At 43.4% G+C, this 27,874-nt stretch overlaps 1 protein-coding gene across 4 annotated transcripts; it reads right to left on the bottom strand.

The window, feature by feature from the left end:
• Window positions 1-61: 61 nt before the first annotated feature.
• On the bottom strand, window positions 62-26,476 carry LOC105698642 (1-phosphatidylinositol 4,5-bisphosphate phosphodiesterase). 4 transcript variants are annotated; one of them, XM_012423058.1, is made up of 20 exons: window positions 26,297-26,476; window positions 19,365-19,520; window positions 12,260-12,460; window positions 11,228-11,287; window positions 10,993-11,130; window positions 8,189-8,268; window positions 7,830-7,965; window positions 7,658-7,758; window positions 7,424-7,590; window positions 7,058-7,268; window positions 6,702-6,960; window positions 5,969-6,166; window positions 4,959-5,172; window positions 4,712-4,869; window positions 4,429-4,635; window positions 3,344-3,716; window positions 3,135-3,281; window positions 2,325-2,502; window positions 1,804-2,254; window positions 62-1,474 (listed from the first exon to the last, which is right to left on the bottom strand). In XM_012423058.1, exons 3-20 carry the CDS (start codon window positions 12,428-12,430, stop codon window positions 1,406-1,408), a joined length of 3,318 nt encoding a protein of 1,105 aa, XP_012278481.1. In that variant the 5' UTR covers window positions 12,431-12,460; window positions 19,365-19,520; window positions 26,297-26,476; the 3' UTR covers window positions 62-1,405. The 4 variants fall into 4 exon arrangements, with proteins under 4 accessions (XP_012278481.1, XP_012278480.1, XP_012278483.1 ...); XM_012423057.2 differs by having other exon boundaries at window positions 19,464-19,520; XM_012423060.2 differs by having other exon boundaries at window positions 5,975-6,166; window positions 19,464-19,520.
• Window positions 26,477-27,874: the final 1,398 nt, after the last annotated feature.

The raw sequence follows: 27,874 nt of genomic DNA, 5'->3' as shown, positions 1-27,874 counted from the left end.
TCCGGAGCTGTCCCGATCTCGACCTAAAAGTCTCCATTTACTACTCTCGGGGACTCTTGGCGACTTCTGGTAAATTTCTTTATTTAATTTTTTATCCAATATACAGGTTAAAATAATAATTTATATGTATAACATTATCCAGCGAAGACAACAATGTTGAATCGTAACTCTAGACCGGCGTTACCTTCATTTAAGTTACGTACACTGCTCCTGGCAAATGACTGACCTAGAACCCATTTACGTGGCGAAACTGACGGAGTTGTCTAGACTTTCTGTCCCCCCCCAGTTCGATAGGAAAAATATATAAATCATGTAAAAACGACAACAATCAGGAACGTAACCCACAGCCGCCATCTTGCGAGGCTCTTTCCTCGACGACTCCTCGGCAAGGACAAACGATTACGTCGAAGAACTTGGTCAACTGATGTGATTTAATGTCCTCGATGGGCCAACGAAAACGATCTTCTTGAGGTCGAGGTGCGTCTACACCGAAACCGGAAGGAGCTCTCTCCAGCATCTCCGATTTGGTCCAGCGACCGACCGGAAGAGACGCCATCGCGCGTCCCCAGGAAAAGTACATCCTCGTTACGTTACGATTAGGAGATTACACGTCTAATAGAACTCTTAGTATGCCGTAACAATCGAAAAATATCGACGAGACAAAAGGGAACTTGTTCCACGCGATTCCTCCTCCGAGTTACCTAAGAATTTGACTAGATCACGTTATTGACTACTTAATGCTACGAGGCTCTTCGGATAGCACGCACGCTTACTCTTCCTCTTTCAATCTCCCTTTCTCACCGTTTCATCCTCTTCGGGGATTGACTCATTCAACGACTTCGCGGTTACTATTACGAGGCTGTTATAAAAAATATCGAGGATGCGGTATGAAGAGGTACGACAAGTTACGAGAGGAATTTGACAAGAGCGAAGGGGAGATGCGATGTGCAGGACCGGTGAAGCTCAACTTTACGAGATATGGAATAACTCTCAACAATGGATCGAGAATTTCCAGGCAATTCCATACCTGTTCGAATATTTCTCTATCAAGGCTACAAGAATTGCACGGCCGCGTAACCACACGATCATCGTCAACAATTTGTACCGCTGTAATTTATCCTGTGGATTTTTACCGCGTTCTCTTAACGAAATGGGTGTATGAAAAATGTAGGAAAAATCAGGAAAGTGATCCTTCCATATCTCTTAGAGTGCTTCGTCCGCCTGCAACGATATGAGACGCTATTTTGGGCACATACGACGTCTAGACCACGACGACCCTCCGGTGAGTCGACACTAACTCGAAGAGCAGTACGCTAAAGAGAGGCTTGATCCCGATTCCAATAATCGCTAGAATTAATCCTTGCGAGATAACGACTCTAAGATCGGTGAAGCGACGTCCGCGTTATCAGACGTAGAACTCGGTCTTGGGACCCAGCTCGTACTCGATCTCCTCGTTCTTATACATTTCCAAAATCTGAAAAAGTCGAAGCAGTCACAAGTTAGAGTTAACCGGATGCAAAAGAGGGATTCAGAAGACGATAGCGGACGTCATGCACACGCTACAACGGGTCGGGGCTCTCCAGGTAGCGTCAGGACTACACAACTCGGTCATGCAGCGGACAACGTTCGGCAGCATCGCTGCGAAACTACTTTGGCGTGGGCGAAATGGTATCGTTCTCTCTGCGATGGAGTCTGGGACGTGCAAGGAGAGTCAGAAACGAGCAGGAAGGCAGGTCTTCTACTTTGGCGAGATGGACGTGGCCGCTCTCTTCCAGGTCGCGAGACCAGCGTTCACGAACTAACCCCGTTCATGTCCTTCTGCAGCTCTTCCAGCTGCTTCTCGTGCGTGATCTTCAGGTTCTCCTTCTCCCGGCCTTGGACCATCTGGGCGACCCTCCTCTCCTCCACGAATTTCTTCGTGTTGTTCTGCTGCTTCTCCCTGAGAACGCCCTCCTTGATGCCGCGCGTCTTCAGGGTCTTGTCGTTCATCACCTCCCTCGTGCTCTCCACGGAATGTCTCGCTTGCCTCGCCTTCATCTCCTTTATCTCTCGCTCGTGTCTCGAGGTCAGTTGCTTGACTTGCATCAACTGGGCCGTTAGGCACAATTTCTTCAACAACGTCCGCCGTTCCTCGAGGTGGGCCCGGATGAGGTCTCGCTCTTCCCGCCTTTGTCTGTCGGCTAGGCGGGACCATTGGGCGGTTTGCTCTGAAACGGCCTTTCGTACCGTGGGGTCCCTGGACAACTCAGCTTTCCTGAAAGGCATTGACGGGGTAAATCCTAATACTCGAGAGTTAGAAGAGGTTACTTCAGAAGGGATCTCACTTTTTCCCCTTGATGATCTTCTCTATGGCCGTGCATTGTTGCTTCTGGACGGCCAGTTTCTCTTTCTGGTGTCTCTTCCTCAAGGACTCCAGCTCCTTTTGCTGCCGTCTGGTGGTTTTCTGGTACCCCTTCTCCTGGCGCAGAGTCTCCACGGTGATGGGCTCAAATTCCATTTTTTCTGGAAGTTTAGCCATTAGAGATTCCATTTTCTTGAGTAGGGGAGACCGAGGTCAATTGTAACAAACGTTATAAATTATTTATTCAAACTTGAAAAAGCGAGGTGAAGCAGTGGAAGCTTTCCGTAGATACTATGAATAACTAGTAACATTTTTATGAGCTAAATATTATATCAAAAATATTAAATCCGAAGTGGATAAAACTGATTTAATCATTCCAGAGTATTGCGCCTACATCTGTTCATTGTATGTTTAATGCATTTGAAATTAGAATGGCTCTAAGTTGTCGTAATTATAGAAATCATTTGATAAGTTGTTGTGTTCATCCGTAGTTACCAAAACATAGTTATTAACTATAGTTATTTGAGTATTCTTGTACTAATCAGTAGCGTTGCAGCCGTACCCTGCAACGGTTGCAAACGCAACAAATACATTTAGTAAAGAAAATAAGAATTGCTGATTTTTATAGGATCTTGAAGCATCCAAATGTAGGCTGTCTAGGAGAAGGTTCACTTAACACGTGGACCAAGTTCCGATCATAAAGAGCTGTTCCAATTAATCGTAGAATTGAAAATGTAAAAATTCTTACAATTGATTTCGGTCTCTCTTGATCTTGAATCATTTCCAGACTTACCTTTAGGCTTGGCGATTTCGTGGTGGGACTGACCAGACTCCGAGGCATTTTTATCGCTCTCTTCGATGCCTAGGCCCTTCATCTTCGACTGGGACAGTGCTTCCGTCTTCCGAACCGCTCTAGGTGCCGTCAGGGCGTCCATGAACTCTGCAGAAGGCAACAAAGTGGCGGTCGAAGGTCCAAGAGGGGATAAAAAAATCGGGGCTTACCTTGGAACCCATCCGGCACGTAGATCTTGATGTCAATGTTGCAGAACAACATCGGCAGCGACATTGGGAAATTGGCCTCGGTTCTCAAAGCGATGTGACGGTATCCAGCTTGAAGACCATCTAGAGGAACGATTCGCTGTCCCAGGAGTTTCCCGCTGGACTCGTCATAAACTGCAAATCTTAAAGCTGCTAAGTCTGGCAGTACAACCTTCCTGAAGAGGAAAGGCTCTTCGTTGTAGACCGGATTGAGGCCATTTGCGGGTACCACGCGAGTACGGAATTCTTTTCGGATCGTGTCTGTTGGCAGACCGTACATCTCGACTTCGACGTACGTTCCTACTTTCTTGTCCGAGAGAAACTGACCCGCGATCACCTGTCGTCAAATGATACAATCGATTATTCTACATCTGAAGAGATAACACTTCCCTATATATATTTTTTTCCAAGCGAAACTTCTTGAGGCACGTCTCAGTACCTACATTATAAATGGGATCCCTTTCATAAAGTGAAATTATTTACATTCTTCATTGCGTGTCAGTATTCCCACAATTTGCATACATTTTTATTTACGGTTCATTACTAGCTGTATATCTGCGCGTTAGTGTTGAGACAACATGAGTAAACGTTTCCGTAAGCGTTGAGGTGTAATTCTCTCAGGTAATTATTCCCATTTTGCGGTAAATCAAAATAATATAAATAGGAATTGAAAATAATTACCCCCGTCAACCAGTACCGAACGCGTAAGGGCACTTCGTAAAGAAATAATAGAAAGTAATTAAGAACAATTAATAATATCCGATCATTCTCTTCGACTTAGAAGTTTCGCTCGTTGGCGTGTTATTCTCTCAGGTAATTATTGCCGTATTACAGTTAATTAAAATACTATAAATAAGAATTAAAAGTAATTACATCCGTCAACCAGTACCGAACACGTAAGGGCACTTCGTAAAGAAATAATAAAAAGTAATTAAGAACAATTAATAATATCCGATAATTCTCTTCGACTTACAACTAGAAGTTTCGCTTCGTAAGGGCATGTTAGCCATGCGCTAACTTTTTTTTTTACATAACATAAATCTAATCACCTGAACGCTACATTGCGTAGCGATGACTCCGTCGACAGGACTCTCCGCAAAAGGATCGAAATTTCTGTCGGCCCTCCTCATGAAGTCCGGCTTCAGAAGGTACCCTGAAGAGCCGTTGTACTCGAATTTCCCTTGATTCAGTTGCATGGGTAGGTCAGCAGTTTGAAAGTTTAACGAAACCATTTGGCACCCGGCATTCCAAAAGACCTGAGCCACGTGTGACGGAGAACATCATTTTTTAAGAACTATTCCCCGAGAGTGATAAGGGATATCATCGAGTCACCTGCGGCATATAATTCGAAGAGTCCGCTCGCGTGCCCTTCGGGTAAATCCTACTCATCTGCCTCTTATTGTAATTTACGAATTCTATGGCGGAGGTCTTCAAGTAGTTCAGTCCTGCGGTCTCGGCGAAGGAAGACATGTTGTAGTGGATATTTTTCTCTGGGGAATAGAATCAGAGATTAGGTTAATTATCCCCTAGGTGGGTGTAAGGAAATTTATCGGAAAAAGTGAGATAATTATCAACTCACGCTCGGCTACGTCGAATCCTTGGAATTTTATCGGCTGGGCGTAATTCACCATTGACGATAACCAAGGGTGGACGTTGGTGGTGCTTCCTGTGTAAGGTGGGACCACTGCGAGCTCCAAACTCTCTCCAAGGTTCACAGGACCACCTCCTTGTTGGGCAGGAGGTTGCTGACCAACCACGACAGCAACTACTGCCTCTCCTGTTACGACCACTTCCTGCAAACGATACACTTCGGAATCAGTTCCCAATACTTTAAATTACGCTGTCCAGATTGTTATTGCGGATTTTGCTGTCTAAGATGATATGAAAGGCGCTGAGAAATTTAATCGAGGTCCATCAAGTTAAATTCATCCATATCCTTTTTGGTGGGAACGTCATTTTGAATACTCAGTCACTTTCACATCCCCTTAAGAGTTGAAGCTTGGTTTTCAAATGAAGTCGTTTCCCCTCTACACCCATGTTATATGCCGTTTTAAAGCGTAGATTTCACTCCATGTTTTGATAATAATTCCGGTCTAAATATTAATTTCTGTTTTATTTATGCTATTTAATTAAAGATGGGAAGAAATTCAGACGATTTTTTGTACCAGTTCGAAATGAACAAAAGGTAACTTTTGTGGCTCATAATATCAACGATGAATGCATCGTTTGTTAGCAATTCCTGGGCCAAATGTGGTCCACGAACTGCTAACGAACGCATAATGTAATTTCATGGTCAAATGGTGATTTCAAAAATCGATGAGAATCTTGAAGATCAAAAGTGTTCGAAACGATCTGCGTCCATAGACGCAATGAAGAGAAAAAAATACTTGGAGAACAATTATTGTTATCGAAATGTAGAGCTAATTCTTCACTTTAAAATTGTGTACATGGACAGAAAGGAGAAACATTTTTGTTTGGAAACTAGGCGACAAATCTGATAGAGCGAAAACGGCAATGAGCTCCTGGACAACCTAATATCTCTGAAACGCAGGAACGTGCAGGGGACCAGAAGGGGTAAATTAAGGTTACCTTTACCGGTTGCTCAACGACAGCTGCGACACCTGGTGGAGCACTGGCGTCTTCCTTAACTTCGTCTTCGATGACGAACTGGCCCTGTTTGAAGAGTTCCAGCTCCTGCTTCTCCACTTCCGGCTTCAGCCTCTTGTTCTTGATGAGGATCTTGCGTTTCAGCAAACTAGGTGGTGGCAAAGGTACCCCGGGCTCCAGCTACACGACCGTTTATCAATCCGTTAAGCGATCCAATCGATACACCCGACATTAAGGAGGTGCTCCACGATGGGTTTGACAAATTGAGTCTGACAGTTTGACTTAATTCCAAAATAAGAACAGCTCTTTAGTCACCAGCTCATATCGAAAGAAAGGCAGACAAATTATTTGCATGCTCCTTTAAACTCATATAACAAAGACCGATCGATAAATAATGCGGTTAGGCTTTTCCTTCGGTCTAAAAAAATTGCAGGGAGTCACAATGCCAGACTTCCATCGTGGGGTAGCCCCTTAAGGAAGACCTTAAGGTTTGACAAATTGAGCCTGACAGTTTGACTTAATTCCAAAATAAGAACAGCTCCTTAATCACCAGTTCATAGCGAAAGAAAGGCAGACAAATTATTTGCATGCTCCTTTAAACTCATATAACAAAGACCGATCGATAAATAATGCGGTTAGGTTTTTCCTTCGGTCTAAAAAAATTGCAGGGAGTCACAATGCCAGACTCTCATCGTGGGGTAGCCCCTTAAGTTACAGGGTACTCCTTCAGGGACTCCTTCAACAGCAGGTCTCCAAGAATCTCGTCGCAGTACTTGGCCAGCTTGTACTGCTGCTTCTTGCTGCAATGATTCTCAAAGCTTAGGATGACCGGGTACTCGGAGGTGACGAAGGCGGTGTCTCTGACGGCATAAATGACGTCCTTGAAGAGAATGTCGGTACACATGGCTTTGCCGTGGGTGATGATGGGCTCCTCGTCCTCGCCCTTTCCGTCCCAGCAGTCCAACTCGACGCACCTGTGGAAACGAGGTCGAGGGCCTCGTCAAACACACGAAACACACGTGCCCTCGAGTGCCGGATTCAAAGAGGCTCGTCATACACCCGACCACCTACCGGCAACCTGCCAGCAGGACCTGGCGGTACATTTCCACGCTGCTTTTCCCTCCGAACTGCCTGCCGCTCAAATAGGTGTTGTGGCTGGAGTTGATGTAATAATGAGACAAGGGCTGGTCCATGTCCATGTACACGTCCAGCCTGTCCAGGAACACGGGGGCGTTCTCGTCCGAGATCAAGTACCTGATGAAGCCGTCCTTCGACATGGTCTCTGAAACGTCAGGATTTGACTTTGAACCTTCATTTGGGAAACGGATCACGGCTTCCGCATCCGTACCCCGCGGATGTCTTAAGAGAAAAGACGGGTGGAATTGGTTGCGCAACTTTTTAAGAGCAATCCCAAACCTGTTCGGAACTGGCACTTACTCTGACTGCGAATGGTCTCATTTTGCTCGTAATCGTTGATGATCTCCAGAGCCCTCTTCTCGTCGTAAAGTGGATACAGGATTTCGTTCAGGGTTGGGTCGCGCTGCTTCTCGTTCAGGAAGCTGATCAGCTGTTCCAGATTGATGGTGTCTGCTTTTCCCTGGGTGCTATCACGATAGGGATGATTTTCCCTCCTCAAGAGGATCCATTCCTTGCATTAGTAAGGCTACTCACATGGACTGGAACAGCTCCTCGATGTCGTTCCTGGGGCAGATCTTGTGGTACAGCGCGTAGAACGCATCGAAGGTGAAGTCATCGGGCTCTATCACGTCGTTCTGTGAAGGGGTTTTTCGGATGATCTCGGCAGGTCGATGATTTTACAAATTAGTCTAATCTTGATCCTTACCTTTCCGCTAGGGAGTCCTAAATCGGACAGGCACTGGTATACTAGTTTCTCCGTCTTCCCCGAGGCAAAAGTTCGGGCCACCACTTTTACCGGAACTTTCCCGTTGGGGTCGACCAACATTCTCAGCCTCATCCAACTGAAACGCAATTACACCGGTCTGCGACGAGGAACAATTAATTAATAACGCGGGAGGGCGGGGGGAGTGAATATTGGAAGCGAGGAAATAAATTCCCCCTGATAAATTGAAGGTTAGGAAGCTCTCAGGGCACGGGGTAAGCGGTAATAAGTGTGGCACGAAACGCCGGGGCAATTACAGGCCCAACCTCAATGGAGTCGTTATTAGAACTCGATGGACTTACTGTTTCTTGAGACACGTCAGTGGGCAGACATTATTGGCTTTCACGTTATGAGTAATGGACCTTACTCCGTCGAGCCATACCTGCAATTACAAGAGCTCGTAAGAAATACGCAACGGTTGTAATCAGCTCGCGGTCTGGTCAAACTGGCCGATAATTGAACGCCCGCCGACAATTGCGCCACCGGTAAAATTGCTCAGGTAATTGACAATGCTCGAGGCTTCCTTTCTACGCGGACGTTTCTCCTTGACGTCGACTATCGGAGATAAAAGGCGAACTTCCGAAATAGAGACGGATCGGGTTATCGGAACCGATAGGGATCGATGAGGCTCCTATCGAGCATCTCGAAGGGGAACTCTTGCCGACAGTTCAGCGACATCGTTTTTCCGAGTCGAATTGCTCGTCCTGGGATTTCCTCCTCGAGGGGACGCACACCTCGGGGGGAATCTCCGGCTAATCGTGAGATAATCGATTACGACGTCCCAAGAATCGACGAGGGATCCCTCCGCACCCGAACACGCTCGGTGATGAGATGTTCGAGATCTATCCTCGCCTGGCAATTTCCCGAGGTGCATAGTCGATGTGTCGATCTGACCTAAAACCTCTAATAATAGCGCCAATAGCAAACGCGTCTCGGGGATAAAATTCCGATTTTAACGCCTCTCGATTTAGTGACCGTTTCGTAAACGCGAACCGCGAGCCGCAAAGATAAATCCCTCTCGCGAATTTTCTCGACACGCCTCAAGCGACTCCGTTGCGAAGGTCAGTGACGCTAAGTTGCATTAACCCTTTCGCTGCCACGGTGGTCCCATGGGACCGGCGCTTGCCCTTTCATTTGGGCCATGGTGGTCACAGGTGACCACCATGAATTTCTAAAATCATTCACTTTCAGGCAAATGCTCTCGAATAAAAATTAATGAATTATGCAAACATGTTTATAACCTTATAAATTAAAAAGTGCGCTACTCAATAACAACAAATGTTTATTTAATATATAAAATATTTAATCTTCTTTTTTAGCCAAAACAAAGTAATGTTCTTAATAATACAGATTCTTTTTATGTACGTACTTTCAGTAACTTAAATATTTTCACAAATTATTTTACGAATCGATATAGTTCGTGTATAGTTCATTTATGAAATTTGTTGGAAAGATAATCTGCGTCACGGGGCCACGGTGGTCACGAGTGACCTACACTAAGAAAAATATGCTATTGGCAAGATTGTACAGTAATTTTAATATATTTCGCAGTTCTTAGCCATTATACAATTTTTAATATGAAATTTTGTATTGTGGCCCCCTGGTGCAAGTTCAAAAATTCGCGTGGCAGCGAAAGGGTTAACGAGAGTGCCTGCAAGGAAACCGATAACGAAATCCATCGTCCCCCGCCTTTTTATCGTCTTTTCTTCCCTGGCTATTTTGCATTAATTGCAGGGTCCCCCAAAATTTGGAAAATTTCGCAAACATGGCAAACCTGAAGATTTCATTCGAAGGGTCACGTTATGTTCAATGTCTGAAAATTATTCTGACTTTTTGCAATTTGTTTGGATTATAAGATTATCTGTAATTTCTTAAGGTGATAGGAGAGTCGCATCAATCGTTTATAAATCTTTTCTCTGAATCGGATACACCGAATAGTTACAATTTTTGTTATTTTACCCCGTTAGCATGAAATTGTTAAGGAACGTGTTATGAACGCCCTAAAGAATATCCTGACTCCCATAAAATTATATTTTGCGCAAAAAGTGGATAAAATGTTTATGAATGATTTAAAAAAAAAAAATTTGTAGATGTCAAGACCTTTCGCAGATCTTCCATATTTATATCGTTAACTTTCAAACGATTCGGTACATCCAGTTCTAAAAAAAGTTTCATAAACCAGACCCCCTAGGTCACTACATTCACATCGCCTTAAGGTGATACGAAAGGCTCCTTCTAAATATACCAAAACGTCAAAATATTTATACAAATTTTCTCCAAACTGGGTGCACCAACTTATCTGAAACTTTAAAACGTGATTACGGAGGCTCTAAATAAGAACGCGCTGCCCGTGAAATTTCATTTTTCGAAAAAAAATATCTTTTTTTGTTTCTTGTCCGAGATAAGTACAACAAAAGAAATTTCACGAGCAGCGCGTTATTCCTTAGGGCCTCCATAACCACGTGTTAAAGTGTCAGATAATTCGGTGAACCCAGTTTGGAGAAAAGTTTTATAAATATTTTCACCTTCTGTCATGTATCTATCACACTTTCATATCCTCTTAAAGATGTACGCTCACTTATTATTGGGGCTAAATACCAAACTTTTCGTTTGAAAACTGAAATTCCTCGAGTTACAAGACTTTCATTAGGACCTCCGTAATCCCGTGTTAATGTTTCAAATGATTCGGTGCACCCAGTTAAGAGAAAAGTGAAATAGTTTGACCTATTGGTACGTGTATGTCACTTTCATAACGCCTTAATGAGTCCCATCATGGGGTTTGTTGGGACGCAGCGAGGAGATCGGGGTTGAACGCCTTCTTTCACTAAATACCAAACTTTTCGTTTGAAAATTAAAATTCCTCGAGTTTCAAGACTTTCATTAGGACCTCCGTAATCCCGTGTTAATGTTTCAAATGATTCGCTGCACCCAGTTAAGAGAAAAGTGAAATAGTTTGACCTATTGGTACGTGTATGTCACTTTCATAACGCCTTAATGAGTCCCATCATGGGGTTTGTTGGGACGCAGCGAGGAGATCGGGGTTGAACGCCTTCTTTCTTGCCCTGATAAGGACTTATCGGAGCAAAGGTCAGGGTCGCTTCGTTACCTTGGCAGTTGTCGGGTCGGGACAGACGACGTGTTGATAATTGATATTGGTATAGTCAACGCCGGAGCAGATGGTCAGGCTCTTCTCGTCCAACTGTTCGCCATGCTTGGTGCAGAGCTTGTCGAGGAGCTTCGGGTCCTGCGGAGCGAGGATGCATCTACCTTCACCTTTATTCTCTCTCGGCAAGGAGGGGCAAGATAAAAAGGAGCGCCCGATACCGAGCTTGTCTCTTTACCTTCGGAACACCTCCGGCCCGGATGTCGCTCACTTGACACAGCTCGATGACGTCGCCGTCCTGCAAAAACCGACGGTGACGTGCCGATCGATCGTCGCCGAGCTTTCCCGGCCTTCCTGGCCTTCCCGGCCCTCCCGAGGGACCCGGGGAGCGAGGAATCACCCTGGGAAACTGGGACCATTCCGTGCGGCCTCGCGCGCTGCAATGGGAATGCTCCCTCTCGGAATTGCATGCATTTTTTAAGTGAAACTCCTTATGGGGCACTGCTAAATTCCCACCTTACGAAAAGGCCGGTTTATCAAAGTAGAACGCTTCCTTTTTACACTTAAGGGGATATGAAAGTTTGATATATACATGACAAGAAATAAAAATATTGATGAATTTTTCCTCAAAACTGGGTCCACCGAATTATCAGAAACTTTAACACGTGATTACGGAGGCCCTGAGGAATAACGCGTGGATCGTGCAATTTCTTTTTTCTAACAGAAATTTTCTACTTATCTCCGAGAAGAACCAAAAAAGATATTTCTTTTTCGAAATATGAGATTTTATGGGCAGCGCGTTCTTTCTTAGAGCCTCCATAATCACGTATTAAAGTTTCAGATAATTCAGTGCACCCAATTTGGAGAAAAGTTTTACAAATATTCTGACTTTTTGGTACGTATATATTACACTTCCGTATCACCTTAAGGGGATGTGAAAGTGGCATCTGAGAGGTGATGAGAGAACATTTGTTTCAGTCAACTGATCTTTTTTCTCAGGATATATCTCGCGAAAGAATAACTAATTGTAAGGGCGATCGGCGATATCTGAAGATTCTCTTCTAGTTCCACTTCTCCGAGTGCTCATCGCTCTTCGTCACTTTTTTCTCGACAATCGGAAGTAAACCCGAGAGGGAACTCTTCCATCCCCACTTTGGTCCCAGTTTCGATTCCAGCTTAATTAGTTTCCCTCCGGTCAGAAGACCTCTCCCCATCGAGTGCTCTCTTCAGGGTCGAGTCGGCCGGGAAACCGCGCAAAGAGGCTTCGTACCTTTCCCTCGCTCTGCCAGTAGATGAAGAAACCATACTCGTCGACCTTGAACATGCAGTTGAGCTCGATCTCGGTATTGTCCTTCTCCTCGGTCCACCTGTCGAAGGTGCATCCCAGCCTCAGAGGCTCCGGGACCTCGGTCTGCCAGTTGAACTCGAACCTCTTCGTCATCCTGACCTCGAAGACTCTTCCGCTCCTCGTCTGCTCGAAAAGAAAATCCGACTTACCGAGGTCCCCGCTACTTCCGGATGAGCTACCCTCGCGAGGTCTGCCTACGACTTCCGGTGCACCGGACGAGACTCGCCGAGGCCTCGCAAAGTGCATCTCGAGGTGCAATCGTAACCGCGAGGAGCCAATTTGCCGAGCGTCGTTATTATATTTATGCGCAGTAAATAACGACTTTTTCGCGGACCGACTCAAGGTCCTTCGAGTGCCTAATAGCATCCTTTTCAGACGTCTAAGTGAATCCAAGAGTTTACGATCCTAGCCGTCACGGTGACCCTAGGAAAGTCAAGCGACTCCACGCTGGACATCCTACGCTGAGAAAAAAATTGTTGTAATAAAAAGAATATATATGTGATTTTGTTCGACACTCATTTGGATCTAACAATAGGACCTTGGTAGAAAGAACATGTAATTACCTCAAAGGATTATTTATTTTCCATTCAAAGAAATGATAATATCCTGCGAATTTCATCAAAACTGTACCACGTTTAATTGCAACAAACGATGATGGAATATTTTATTCGGCCTGTTCAAAGAAATGGTTTCTTAGGCATGGAAACATAATTCATTCCATTGAATTGAAGAAAAAGCTACCTGAATAAAAGAGATCCTTTTTTTTTCAAGGTGATTATTCCTTTGAGTGGAGTTATAGAAATGAAACGTATAGTTTTGATTTCCTATTTTATTATTTTAAGATATGAGGCATTAGATCGATGCAACGCATCGGTTTATTCCTTATTCCTTTGAATAGAGTTATAGAAATGAAACGTACATTTTTGATTTCCAATTTTAATATTTTAAGATGTGAAATATTAAATCAATGGAACGCATCGGTTTCTTCCTTATGCCTTTGAATAGAGTTATATAAATAAAACGTACACTTTGGATTTCCTATTTTACTGTTTTAAGATATAAGGCATTAGATCGATGCGACACATCGGAGTTAAACATTCGGCATTTCTGCGCAAGGACAATAGATCTTTGGCTGTACGCTACAGTTTAATTAACTCCGTTGGAGGAAATAATTTATTTGAAAGAAGAAACGTTTTGTCTCGGTGTAGGAGACGCGTAGGTAATGAGAATAAGAGGCGTAATAATTAACAGTGCATCCAGGATCTATAGCCACCGTGCAGGCCGGCGGCCATTGTATGGAGATCGAGGAACTAATTGCATTTGCGGGTGCATCTGGATGTGGAATTCGATACTCGAGTGCCCAGCTGGAGAGCCACGGGGTTATTGCATTCAGCCGAGCTTGGATATGTCCAGAAAATAATTAATAAAACAATTCAGATTACCCGTCCATTAAAATTGCAAAATGCTCAATCCGCGGCGTTCTCTCTCATTCCTATCCAGATGATAAACCCGGTTTGAAATCGAGAGATCCGAATGCAAATCCTGCTCCGATTCCACAGAGACGTCGGAAACGCTCGGTTAAGGTGAAGTAAAACACTTCGATCAACTCGATCGACGTCGGTAAAAAAGGTTTTTCTAAACACCTGCGTTGCCGGCGTTCGCATTTATATTGACAGTTGTGTCGAATTATATTGAGTATTGTACTAAACTGCATACTCTATCTGTCGTTTTCGTACAATAATTATAAAGAAATCGAAATAAAACTCCAGAAATCCCATGAATTCATGGTTCCTGAGGCCCTAATTGACTGCAGAGGGACGCCGGGCGCCATCTGTGATTTCCGTGTCAACTAAATTTTCACTCCGAGACCTCACATTACCATCGTTTTAGCATAGAAGCGCATAAGACTCTTTGCCTTCACCTTGTTCAAATGGGAGTTTATCGGTTAACAGTGTTCTAAATTGTCGTATAATTGTCCTGACACTTTCGTTTCTCATATTAGAGCCTCAATAATTGGATATCGATCGAAATATGAGAGCTCGACGCCATGTTGGCTTTGGTCTGGACTGAATTAAGAAATTTTGTTAAAAAATCAAAATTTTCAGTGCCAGGATAATTCCTAGGTGCTCCCGGTCACGTGTCAATGTTTCGGACGGTTCGATGGAATACCCTTAAAAAAAAGTGTCTCTCGAATAGACTGATTTGAGGGGGGTTTCACTTCGCCTTAATTTGCCCGTTTGCGAAGCACTATGGCGATGCATATCGACCTGCAATCGGGTGGCTTCCGCGAGCCGTCTCTTAATCTCGTTACATTATTCCCACTGTAATCGGTCGTTAACCTCGGCTGGCGAAATGTAAAATCGGAAATTTCGCGTGGCCTCGTTGAATCGAGATCACGTAGTGGAGGGGCGGCGGCCTTGATCGCGATGCATCGACATTATCTGCGCCGCTCTCGTGCGCTATCGATTTCTCGCATCACTCGGGATAGAAAATGCCTCCCGATGAGGGAATCCGATCAACGAGGATACCTTCCCCCGAGGGGACACGCTGGAAAGAATTCCTTGGAATTATCCCGAGCCATGTTGGGTGCTGGGAATACTGGAACGCCATTTTTTGCCTGCATAAGATTGCACAAGGAAGAGGCTCCGGACGTGATGTCTGCCGTCGCGTGGTCGAGGTCGAAACGACGAGTCACCACGCGACCCGAATGTTAAGGCGAAGTGAAACCCACCTCGAATCGGTCTATTCGAACAAGACATTTTTTGAAGGGCAGTCCACAGAATCGTCGAAAATTTTAGGACACGTGGGCACCAGAAATGTCCTCACATTTTAAGATTTGGATTTAAATATCTGCGTTCGACGCTATCGAGGCCGGATTCAAAGTGACAATGAATTTTGATCAATATAAAAAGGCTTATGACTTAGCTCCGATGTGGGAAACGAAAGCGTCGGGACTGTCCCACGACAGTTTAAAACACTTTAGTAGTAAAGAAACGTGCACTTGAACGTGATAAAGGGGAAAAAAGTGTCTTGGGAATTTCTGGTCTTAAGATGGAGGTAACACGTGTAGTGCACTTTTTCGAAGACTATTTCGTTAAATTGACTGAAATTCTAATATATGGCGTGTAGGCACCGAAGGAATGTCCTCGATTTCAAGATTTGGATTTTGAAATAACCTTTGGTCGATGTTTTATGGACCAGGTAAAAAATAGCGTCGTTATCTCGTATTTCGATTAATATACCATTCTTAAAGGCTTTCACGTGGAAAACGGAAGTGTCGGGACTGTCGCATGGTAGATTAACTTCTTCACTTACAATATCGTGTGAGAGACGTGGTATATCAATCAGGCCAAACGTGAACAAAACGTGTAAGAGACGTGGTATATCAATCAGGCCAAACGTGAACAAAACGTGTGAGAGACGTGGTATATCAATCAGGCCAAACGTGTACAAAACGTGTGAGAGACGTGGTATATCAATCAGGCCAAACGTGAACAAAACGTGTGAGAGGCATGTGAGACTTTGAACATTCAGCCAAACCGTGAAATGACCCGATGTATGACAGACATTTTTGTTGTTTATGGCACGCGCTATTGGAATTTAAATCGTAAGGCAAGGGGTTAAAACACTCTAGTAATCGAGAAATGTGCATTTAAATGCGATAAAAGGGGAAAATGTCTTGGGAACTTCTGTATTAAGATGGAGGTAACGCATATAGGGCATTAGGTCTTGGAGAGGAAATTGAGTTGGCATTGAACGCAACAGATGGCCCTGCAGTTGATTAGAATATCCTAAATTATTAATCCAGGGGATTTTTTCAGTTTTACTTCGATCTCTTTGTAACCAATCTACTGAAACGATATTTGGAGGGTGCCATTTCGAATAATTCTCAATGTAGTAATTATTAATTTAAATATAAATGTCGGTAACGGGATGTGTTACTTCATATGGCGTGTCAGAAAAAAATTGTTTTGTGCTGAGAACAATTGTTTCTCGATGAATTTCATTTCACCTTAAGGCGACATCGAACGATATTTCGACTTGAAGTTCATCGAATTGTCCCGAAAATCCGACATTTCCTCAGGGTTTTCCTCTTCCCAACCATCAACGTCGATGGGTTTCTGCACCCAAGGACTCTCTATCGTCAGGTTGACATGAAAGTCCTCCTTCAATGGCGAACATTTTTGCGGAGCGAATTCGACGATCTACCAAAAATTCGGAAAACGATATCAACCCGCCTCGAAATTATCGGTCTCGGTTGAATCTCTAAATCCTCTACTTATTCCTTAGATAGTTTAATTTGCCGGCAGAGATTTCAGTCTCATTTAATTCACTAAGAACCTCGGGGTTAATTTCTCTCATTAGAACCTCCAAGTCCTCGGAAGGTTTAAATTGAATTGGAACTTCCAGAAATCCCAGAATAGAATGGTTACTCTATTTTGTGCGAGTTAAACCTGAAAATTTGTCCTCTGGTCTCGTAGAATGACGGAGAAAATGAAAATCGACAAGGTATGGTCTTTATTTTTCTATGAACATTTAAAACCTGCCAAACAAATGACGCATTAGGGCATTACATTCAACAAAAGGAAAACCTTGAATATGTCGAATTTAATGGGACAATTTATGTACATTAGAAACTAAAGTCTTCAAGGTTTAACCTAACCTCGATTTAATATTCTTTTGGACCTCAACCCTATATATAGCCGTTCATATATGTATATCCGAGGTCTAAATGAGACCGACATCATTAACATCATCCCATCTGAAATTCTCGAATTATTCTCAAAATTTTCACGTTAATCAAGATTTACGTGAGGTAAAAATGTTCGATCCTGGAATGCACAATGCACTTTCTTCGGGTATTGACGATAACGTTGTTTTCCGTTAGATAACAAGTGACCGGATCAGCTGAATCTCACGAAAGCTTTCATGCAATGATCGCGCGGTATCTGTTCGGCGTATAAAAATTGACATCGCGATTCCGTTGCATAAGTGCGTCGTATTAACTGTTTGTCGGAAATTGAAAGTTTATCTAATGGGCATTCGAGGCTCGCGAAATCGGTCCAAATATTCAATCAATATTTACTTATTAAAATACGTCGTATTAAAAATTGACATCGCGATTCCGATGCATAAGTGCATCGTATTAACAGTTTGTCGGAACTTGAAAGTTTATCTAATGGGCAATCGAGGCTCGGGAAATTGATCCAAATATTCAATCAATATTTACATATTAAAATACGGCATATCAAAATTGACATCGCAATTCCGTAGCATAAGTGCCAAATATTCAACCGATATTTACGCATTTGCTCGATCAAGGCCGTGCCGTTTCGCTTCATTAGTGCTTTCCGATGAATGATTTTCGCCCTCGATTTCTCGATAGGATCGTTTAATCCAAAACTGCTCAAACAATTCGCGCGACGCCATTTCCGCGCGACTTGCGAAATTATCACGTTTCGGGGCAAAATCGGTCGATTTTCGACGGATTAAATCGCGAGACGAAACCCGCTCGCTCGCGACACATGCACGAACACAGAAAAAAATTGGTTCATTGAACAAAGTCTGTTTATTGACCGCATTTGGTTCATTTCACAGAACGTTTCGGTTGAGTACAACGAATTTTAGTTCACTTGGTTGGACTCGTTTGCTTGGACTAATTAATGTGTATCGGTTAAATCGTTTAGTTAATTCCAGAAAATAATTCAGACCGTAAAATGTTTCGACGTTTAAAGACACCAAATTATGTTAATACTTGTGGTGACCAACAAGAATATTTTATGGAATCAGTAAAATATTATGGTATAACATAAAATAAAAATATTCCCGCGGTTGCACCGAGATGCTCGTAATTGTTGCAAATACAGAGAGAACATTTAATGTAATCAAATTATTAACCAAAGAATTTTGTTGCGTCGACCAAATATTTAGTAGTCCATGTAATACCCATATTTTTCGATTGAACAAAAAAAATTGTACCGAATAAGCCAAATATTATTCTACACTCGAGTATGCCCTCGCGGTTGCATCGAAATGCTGGCCGTTGGTGCAATTACCGAGAGAACATTTAATGCAATCAATCTGAAGTTATTAACCAAATAATTTGGTCACGTAAACCAAATATTTAGTTGTCCGTGTAATACCCATATTTTTCGATTGAACAAAAAAAAAAATTGTATCGATTCAGCGAAATATTTTTCTGCACGCGAGTATGCACTCGCGGTTGCACCGAGGTATTGGTCGTAGATGTAATTACAGAGAGAAAATTTAATGTAATGAATCAGAAGTTATTAATCAAAGAATTTTATCACGTCAACCAAATATTTAGTTGTCCGTGTAATAATCATATTCTTCGACTGAACAAAAAAAAAAATTGTATCGATTCAGCGAAATATTTTTCTGCACGCGAGTATGCACTCGCAGTTGCACCGAGGTATTGGTCATAGATGTAATTACAGAGCGAACATTTAACATAACGAATCAAAAGTTATTAACCAAAGAATTTTATTTCGTCAACCAAATTTTTTTCTATATGCGAATATGCCCTCTCGGTTGCACCGAGATATTAGCTGTTGATGTAATTACAGAGAGATCATTCACCGCCCTGTGCTCCATTTCCTCTGCTCGGCAAAGGGGATCATCTCGGCAGAAGTCTAGAAGCGCGATACGATTTCATCTCTCGGCGGTAAATATTTGAACCGAGGATATCCCTCTCATTGAAATCGCGTTTTGGCAGAGTCGCGCGCCAAGTGCACGCGCGCTGGCGCGCCGAGTCTCTTTCCGTAAAGTCGGGGCAAATATTGACATCTCGACTTCGAGGGCGCATCAACGGACCCACGTACGGGAGAATTAAAGCGCGGCATTCGAGGGAATTAAATCGGTCATAAGGGGCCAATTAAACCGGCGGATTATATAAAGGAGGTTAGTCGGGGTTCTTGCCGTGAGTATTCACGGCCGAGGCAATTACGGCCAGACTTCTCCGCACTTCGGTGTACTTCGCCGGGCAAATGGGATCGGGTTACTCAACCGGAAGTCTTCCAATATCCCGTTGCGAGGCCGGAAGTGGGATGAACTTCGCGGGGCACCGGAAGTCCACCAGGCAGGGAGGAAGGAGAGAGACACTTACGTAGTTAATGCACCGTCCCTCGGATCGTATTGTTCATTTTAGAGTCGCCCGCTGCACCTGCACATCAAACATTAAGTCACTCTTAATGCAGTTCGCATGAGCGCGAAGAGTCAAGGCCTTTTCCTAGTTATATATAACCGGCGATGCCCGCGGAGCTGCAATAAACGATGCAGCTGATCGCGCCTCCGGAGAGCCCGAGATCGATCGATCTGCCTCCTGGGTAAACGAAATTTACGGTTTCCCAATTTATCCGGAAATTTTTATTATCCTACCTCGAACAGGAATCCCTTTCCAGCTAACCTGGAAGCTCGGGGGAGGAATGAATAAATGAAGAAGCGTTTTCAAGGCGCGTCGAAATCCTGAACACGTGTCGCCTCATATTTAATTTCCGGAGAATCTTGTCTGCATAAGTAAAGAGTACTCCGAGCGCACTCGCACGTGGACTCTGGGATGACTGAATTGCGGCAATCTCGAGGTGAAATTCTAACCTAAAAGTACCTTGAACCTGTCCAAGCAAGACCTCTTTTGGCCCTGCTTCGCTCCATGTTCTATGTTCAGCCTTGTACCTCCTGTACTTAGTACGAAGTTACAAACTTAATACGAGTTAAATTAAGAACTTTAGGCCTAAAAGTACAGGCAGAAAAAATTCATTTGGTTCTTTGAACAAAATCGTTAGCTTTTGTTCAATGAATTTTAATTCCAATTCGTTAGGGTGAGGGTCAGGATCTTCCTTATGGTCTTCATATTCACATTGTAAAGTATGAAACGACTTAGTACGCCTTGTTCAAAGAAAAGTTTCATGAATGATTGACTCCTCGGATGCCCCTTTAACATCGCCTTAAAGTCCATAATTACTGTTTCCGAGTAGGATCAAAATTTAAATTCATAATCTCCCAAATTTGACAGCGTTGCGGTAAATCGAATTTTATCGAAAGTTTTAACAATGCCTATAAATAAATTTAAGAAAAATACAAATTTTATGGGGGTCAGCATCTTCCTTCTGACCTCCATATTCACATTGTAAAGTATGAAAAGACTCGATACACCTTGTTCAGAGAAAAGTTTAATGAATTAATGACTCCTCGGATGCTCCTCTGACATCACCTTAAGGTTCATAAATACTGATTTTAAGTAGAGTCAGAATTTCAACTCGGTATCACGAATTTGACAGTGTTGCGGCAAATCGTGTCGCCTTGGCTCGACGCTCGATTTAATCCGCAATCTTGCTTGCCAAGAGGAATCATCTCTGCATCTCTCCGTGCACTTCTGATCCCCCGAGTGCACCTCTGTACACACCGAATGACAACATTCTCGTTGGCCCCGGAATTGGACAACAAACAGTATAACGAAGCAGATACGTAGATCACTCACGAGAGCACAAATCGCATCTTCGTCATTTTCGAGGGATATTCGAAACTGTCTCGAGACAATCTAACTCCATACTATAAAGAATCAGACCAGACCATATCAGATTCGACTGAAAGGATCATTACTTTTTTCAGAAGTAATTACACTCCGTCATCCGTCGGATAAGATTAGATCAGATATAGAAAAAAAAAAAAAAAAAACATTTGCACTGTTGGTAAAGGACAGCATTGCTGATAAAATCTTGCTGTGGGAGTAATCGCACCAACAGTAAACATGTTTGCGGTTATACCAAGCGTAGATGTAACTGTTGGCAAGCTTTCTTTAGAAAAATGCATTCTGAATCGGCAAATAAATTCGTAGTAATGGCCATAAAAAATATTATCGTGACTGGTCGAACGGATGAGCGATATACAATTTCTTGTTGCTAAAATGCGAACATGAATAGAAATTGCGTTGCCCCAGTGAAGTAATTGTTTCTTTGTTATCAATGTAGCACAATTCCGCTGGACTATTTGCAAGTATTCACATTTCTTGAAGCAAATAAAATTTTATTACGATTGTTTATTTTTTTTCCTGGTGTTGTCTGGTCTGGTCTGAACGGATCTGACCGGCTATAGTGAATAATATAAAATGATATAACTATAGCCTTAGGAGTCTTGATAGTTGCAACTTCGGTATATCTTGACTGCATTGATAAAAATGCAAATGTAAATTTACATACCCAATTATTGGTTATTTTGATGTCACGATAAATTACAATAAAATTACATTGTCTCCGTAATATCACATTCAGCATCTGAGTTAAATTATTCAAAATTATAATGTAATGTTACATTAAATTCAAGTAAAAATGCCCGAATATGGTAAATATACAATGTTAGGTGTATTTATACATTTTCTAGTTTGAAATTCTTCCATTTTACGTTTTTCTACGTGAAACTTAAGTTATGAAGTGTGTACAAATGTACATAAATTTCCGTCGATTTTTATCGGTATGCTGCAACTTCGCTGCAACTTCCGGGTTAAATTTAAATAACAACTGAGTTAAATTATAGAAAATTATAATGTAATGATACATTAAATTCAGGTAAAAATGCCTCAATACGATAAATATACAATGTTAGGTGCATTTACACATTTTCCAATTTATAATTCTTTCATTTTACGTTTTTCTATATGAAACTTAAGTTTGAAGCGTGTAAAAACGTGTATAAATTTTCATCGATTTTTATCAGGGTGCTGGAACTTCGGTGCATCTCGACTGTTGCAACTTCGGTGCATCTTGCACCCTACCTACACGCGTCCACATCGTGCGCCCATAAATAATGAATGGATCGACGAAGAAGCCGACGACGGGAAGCCACGCCGTTAAACGCGGTGCAAATTGTGAGACGTGTTAATTGCCCGGCCCGCAATTACTCGGAGGTGCCTCTCGCGCAGCATCGGCGGTAATTCCGAAGGCATTTTTCGCGGTGACAATGGAAAACGTTCAGCAATAACGGCAATGGAGGCGTTAATGGCCTCTTTACCGGCGGATCGAAGGCCGTACTCGTAATGGAAAGAGGAAGAAATATCAGAATAGGAATTACCGCTCGCGGAAGCGACTCGAGATATCCGAGGACCGAAATCGAAATAATTAGGAAAATTTGTCGTCCAACTCGGTTCCAATATTATGCGTCGACATTACGCGCATTCGGAGCCATCGCTTGGTCCCCTAAATTTCTGAAACGGTCTTTTCGTTATCCGCGACATTTACCGGGCAACAAATTATGTCGGCCCCGCGAAGGAACCTTGAAAAGTCGAGCCGTCTGTCGGCCAAGAATTAAATTCGTCCAGCGGCCCCTCGATTTGAATTGCGACTCGGCATTATGAAACTCCAATTTCCGAGTGGAATACTAAATACCGAGGGGAGAAATTAATTAAATGGTTCGATGCATTAAGGTAACAAGCTGCATTAGCTGATCAACCAGGAGTGGAGACAAACGTAACGCGATCCGCCAGGGGCGCGACGATTCCGATTAAATGACATTTTCCGGAATTTACTGTCATTTTAAGGTGACACCAAAGGGTCATTCTATATATATATAAAGCATCAAAATATTGATAAAACTTTTCTCCAAACTGGATGCACCGGATTGTTGGAAACTTTAACAGGTAATTATGGAGGCCCTAAGGAAGAACGCGATGCTCATGAAATTTCATTTTTCGAACAAACATATGTGTCCATGGGTTTAGTCCGAGATACGTAGGAAATTTTTCTTTGAAAAATGAAATTTCATGAGCGTTCTTCCTTAGGGCCTCCTTAATCACGTGCCGAAATGGTGCGACCTGTTTGGAGAAAAGTTTTATCAACCTTTTTCACGTCTTGGTATATACATATATGACACTTTCATATCTCTTAATGGAACGGTTATGACATCCTTTTGGCAATTCGGCACTTCTCCCGCGGTTCCATCGTGACATTAATCCTCTCCTTGCGCTTTTAAATCCTCTGGGTGCTAACAATACGCGAATTGATGCGCGGGCTCTTACGTATATGTGCCAATGGCCGACATTCGCCTCTGGGAACTCTTTTCATTTGCTCGATTGCCTCGAAACGAGATGTTCCTTTCGGTTTATGTTACTCCCCTCGTGGCCGAGGAAATCGCCTCGATCGTTTTCCTTCGAGATCCGCCACGAGTCGATCTAAAAATACCGAATCTTTGAGGCGTATCCTTATCACGCATTGGAATATTTTCGGACACTGATCGCATAGGTAAACGATAATCCATTATTTCCGAGGCTCCCCTTCATCTTGTATTTCTTTTTCGGTTCCTTTTCTTAAGACGGTGATCCTTTCAATTTCTGGGTTAATGTCTTGGAAATTGCAGAAAAGTAGCTGCCTCGATCTGATTCATTCAAGTTGATGTAAAACCGTCGGGTCTCGAAGCGGATCCTTGTGATCTCTTGCAACTTGTCGAGTTGAAATCGCAGAACATTTTCGCAACAACAATTTAAGGCCTCTTTTCTTCTTTTTTTTTAACTGGTGACCTTTTTAATCCCCAAATTAATATCCCGAAATAGCGAGGGAGGATCATTTTTCTTCAAGATCTGTCCCGAGTCAATCTTCAAATATCGAATCCCGAAGCATATTCTTATCACTCATATATTTTCGCATTTTCGCAAGAACAATTTAAGACCTCTTTTCTTCTTTTTTTTTTTAAACTGGTGACCCTTTTAATCCCTAAATTGATATCCTGAAATAGCGGGGGAGGATCATTCTTCTTCAAGATCTGTCCCGAGTCAAATATCGAATCCCGAAGCATATTCTTATCACTCATTCATATATTTTCGCATTTTCGCAACAACAATTTAAGACCTCTTTTCTTCTTTTTTTTTTTAAACTGGTGACCCTTTTAATCCCTAAATTGATATCCTGAAATAGCGGGGGAGGATCATTCTTCTTCAAGATCTGTCCCGAGTCAATCTTCAAATATCGAATCCCGAAGCATATTCTTATCACTCATTCATATATTTTCGCAATTTCGCAACAACAATTTAAGGCCTCTTTTCTTCTTTTTTTTTTTAAACTGGTGACCCTTTTAATCCCTAAATTGATATCCTGAAATAGCGAGGGAGGATCATTTTTCTTCAAGATCTGTCCCGATTCAATCTTCAAATATCGACTCCCGAAGCATATTCTTATTATTCATTCATATATTTTCGAGCGCAGATCTCAAATGGATTTTTTCGTGACGAAAATCTATTTTTTCGAGTTAATTTTTTTATTTCAAATCGATCCTTTTCATCTTGATGTTCTTTTCTGGTGCATGGCCTTAATCGATTTTCTTTTTTTCTTTACCCTTCTTTCCTACGCCTTTAGCTACTTAAATATCAATTATAAATAAATATCCGATAGTACCATTATCATCATCGTTTATTACCTATGGGAATAAACGATATAAAAGATGAGGAAGGCATAATCCCCGGCAAATATCTCGGAAATGTCAGGAATTCCTTCAAGACCTACCTCAAGTCGCCCCAAAAATATCGAATCCCAAGACCACAACCTTATCACTGAATAAACATATTCCCATGCTCAAATCGTTTAAATACGTTCCCGTAACATAAAGTCCATATTTCCTCGGTTCCTCTTTTTTCAATATCGGTGATCCTTTTAATCCCCGGCTAATATCCCGGAAGTGGCGGGGAGCGATCACCTCTCGACGATAAATTGGATTCGAGGGGAGAAAATCCTTCAAAGTGGATTTTTCCCGCCACCACAAACAAGCCCGCCAAGACATTCCCCGCCTCCGGATTATCCCCCGGAGAAAATTGATATAAATAATACGCAAAAGTAAACCACCCTACAAAGTGTACGCCCTTTCTACCGGCGTCTCTTGACATTTATTTCCCTCGATAGCATCTTTAATCGGTGTACCGTAATTCCAGTTTATATCCTCGGGTTAAAACGCTCTAAGGACCCTACAGAATCCGCGGCCAGATTTCCGCTCTGTTTCCCCCCTTCGTGGGATAACAGAAACTGGTGCGGAAATTAAAATCGAGCCGGAATAATATCCCACTGCACCTCCGCTGCACGGTGCAGCAGGTGCGCCGCATAGCGCAGTAATTCTCGGTTATGAATATGAAAATTCTCGAGTGATATCACACCCAACGCCCGTCGATATCGCCCGTTTAAACAGTCACTTTGTGCAAACGTCTTCCAATTAATAAACAGAATTTATTACCCTCGGCTCCCTACGTCACGTCGAAAATTCTACACGGCGTCCCTCGCGGCGTGTTTTATTAACAACTATGCAAATAATTCCCCCCTTGCTCCAATTTCCCATCCTTCACCCGTGTTTCCCTCCAGCAAACAGCATTAAAATTCGTCATTCCGCGTGCCCTCGGAAAAAGCTACAACAATTGAGTGCTACGAGCAGCGTCTAAGGGCACACGTAACGTCGAGTGCCGTACGTGCGATACGTAGAATTAATCGAGTAAATGAATAAATTTGCAATCGGCCAAGTACAGTGGCGTCCATTAACCGCGCCGGAAGTCGAATCTCGCAACGTCTAGAGTACACCTCCACCATCCAGAGCAAACGCGAAGAGGAATACACCAGTCGGTAAATCAGCCTCTCTATCCTCACCTGGCCCAGCAACGTGAAAAAGCAACAGAAATATAAATATATCCACACAGATAAACAATAGAAAAAAAAACCAATGTCTCCTTTTTATCGTTTCTTTTTTCCCCGATTTTCGATTTTTCATGACCCGAGGCTGGGGAACTAGCAACAGGAGCTGAAGGGAGCGATTAAACGCGTATAATGGGAACGCACGTTGCTGGATTTCCTGCCGATAAAGGCCGGTGATAGCGCCGGAGTGACGGCTCCATTTCCCCTGGAACTTCCGCCAGCCAGTGGACGGACCGGGTCCAGGGGAAAGAGCCAGTGAGGGGTCGGCCGCGTAGGCGGTGCGTCTTACCTCGAGCGGCGCGTCGGAGCTCGCGGCGTCGCGGCGCTCGCGTGACCGGGCGTCGGGCCCGCTCGCGGGGTCGGTCGGCGCCGCGGCGTCTGGTCGACGCGCTTCCCAGGGAGAGCTCGCCTCGCCGACGTCGTTCGCGGCGCACTGTGCGAGGACGTGGCGTCGCGACGCGTGCACCGCCGCGAAAGCCAGCTGCCGGGTCCGGCTCGATACTGGCCGCTCCGATCGACGCATGCCCCGCCGAGCCTCGCCGCCGCGCGAGCGCCGCGACGCCCCGCGTCGGTACTGAGGGGGTCGACCTCACCGACCGAGCCAGAGTGACTCTGCTTCGCCGACATTCGTTCCACTCCGGAGGAAGTTTCATGGATATCGAGGGCGCTTCTCCGTCGAGAATGCGTCTTTATCGCGCTTAGCATGGTCGCGAACCTTGTTGCGAGACAGATTTTGATGTTACCGACCTAGTGGAGGTGCATAGCTGGTGAAGTAGCCAAATTCAGAATTTCTATGGCAATCGATGCTTTGGAAGCGACAGGAGGGAAGTGGATAACTCATTGTTGATGCTTTGTCTAATAAGGACTTTCTGGTGAGAACAAGGGGAGTTCATGACTCGAAATGAGAAGATTCTTTCACGCGGGAAATTTAGGGATGTAATAATTGCTGGAATGTCGGGTCGAATGTATCCGGCTATGTTGGAACCGTTCGATGTGTTTTAAAAAATGGATCGGGGGTGGAATTGATTTTTCTTCCGGAGATTTAGGACGCGTGAGTCCTGGAGAAACGTAAAGCACATCGTGAGACTGAACACGAATAAATAGCAGATATGAGTTGGGAAATTGCTCCCGAACAGGGTCGCGCGATCGCGTCCTGTGCTGCCTCCCGGTGGAGGGTGTGGACGGCTAACGCCCTTGCCACCTGATACCCCCCAATTCAGGGATCCTCCTCATTTCTGCTCCCAACTCATCTCTATGATAACAAACATCGTTTAACATCTATTAATATCTCTTACCAACAAGTCCAGCAAGATCTGCGGCAATCAACTACCCATGATGACTTGAAAACAAAAAATGGATCCTGTTGTGATCCACCTAAACCTGAAAGGGGGCACACAAGAACAAGTAAAGCGGAACATTAAAAAAGAAATTTCATTTTCCATAACCATCCGTCGATTCCTGCTAGTCTCCGTCTCTAGACTACCGTCGTCAAGATACAATGTGTTAACAGCTACTGATAAGCAGCGAACCGCCATTACCAACGTCTGCTGATGAAGGTCTCCATTGTCGGCTGGTATCCGAAAATTCGTCCAACAGTTTCTGATATCAACCACGAGTGCAACGCCCAATCCTTGATATCGCCTCGTGTCCCTTATCATATGTTCTCTATGTACAAATTATCAGATACACCATCTTGGAGGGGAAAAACCGGAATAATGATTTTTTATTAGATGATTCGGTACGTTCTGGCGAATGCAGAGAATAAGGGATGATGCTCGTCATTCCAGGTGGATCCTTCAACAATGGCCCCAAGACCAAGAGAGCCCTCGTCCGTCTGTTATCAGCGATATCTCCTCTCGGGCAGAGT

This window comes from Orussus abietinus, unplaced genomic scaffold (assembly GCF_000612105.2).
Source record: "Orussus abietinus isolate OABI.00-Male unplaced genomic scaffold, Oabi_2.0 scaffold31, whole genome shotgun sequence".
Taxonomy (NCBI): domain Eukaryota; kingdom Metazoa; phylum Arthropoda; class Insecta; order Hymenoptera; family Orussidae; genus Orussus; species Orussus abietinus.
Note: the sequence above shows the minus strand (reverse complement) of the source record. Positions and strands in the feature narration are given on the sequence as shown.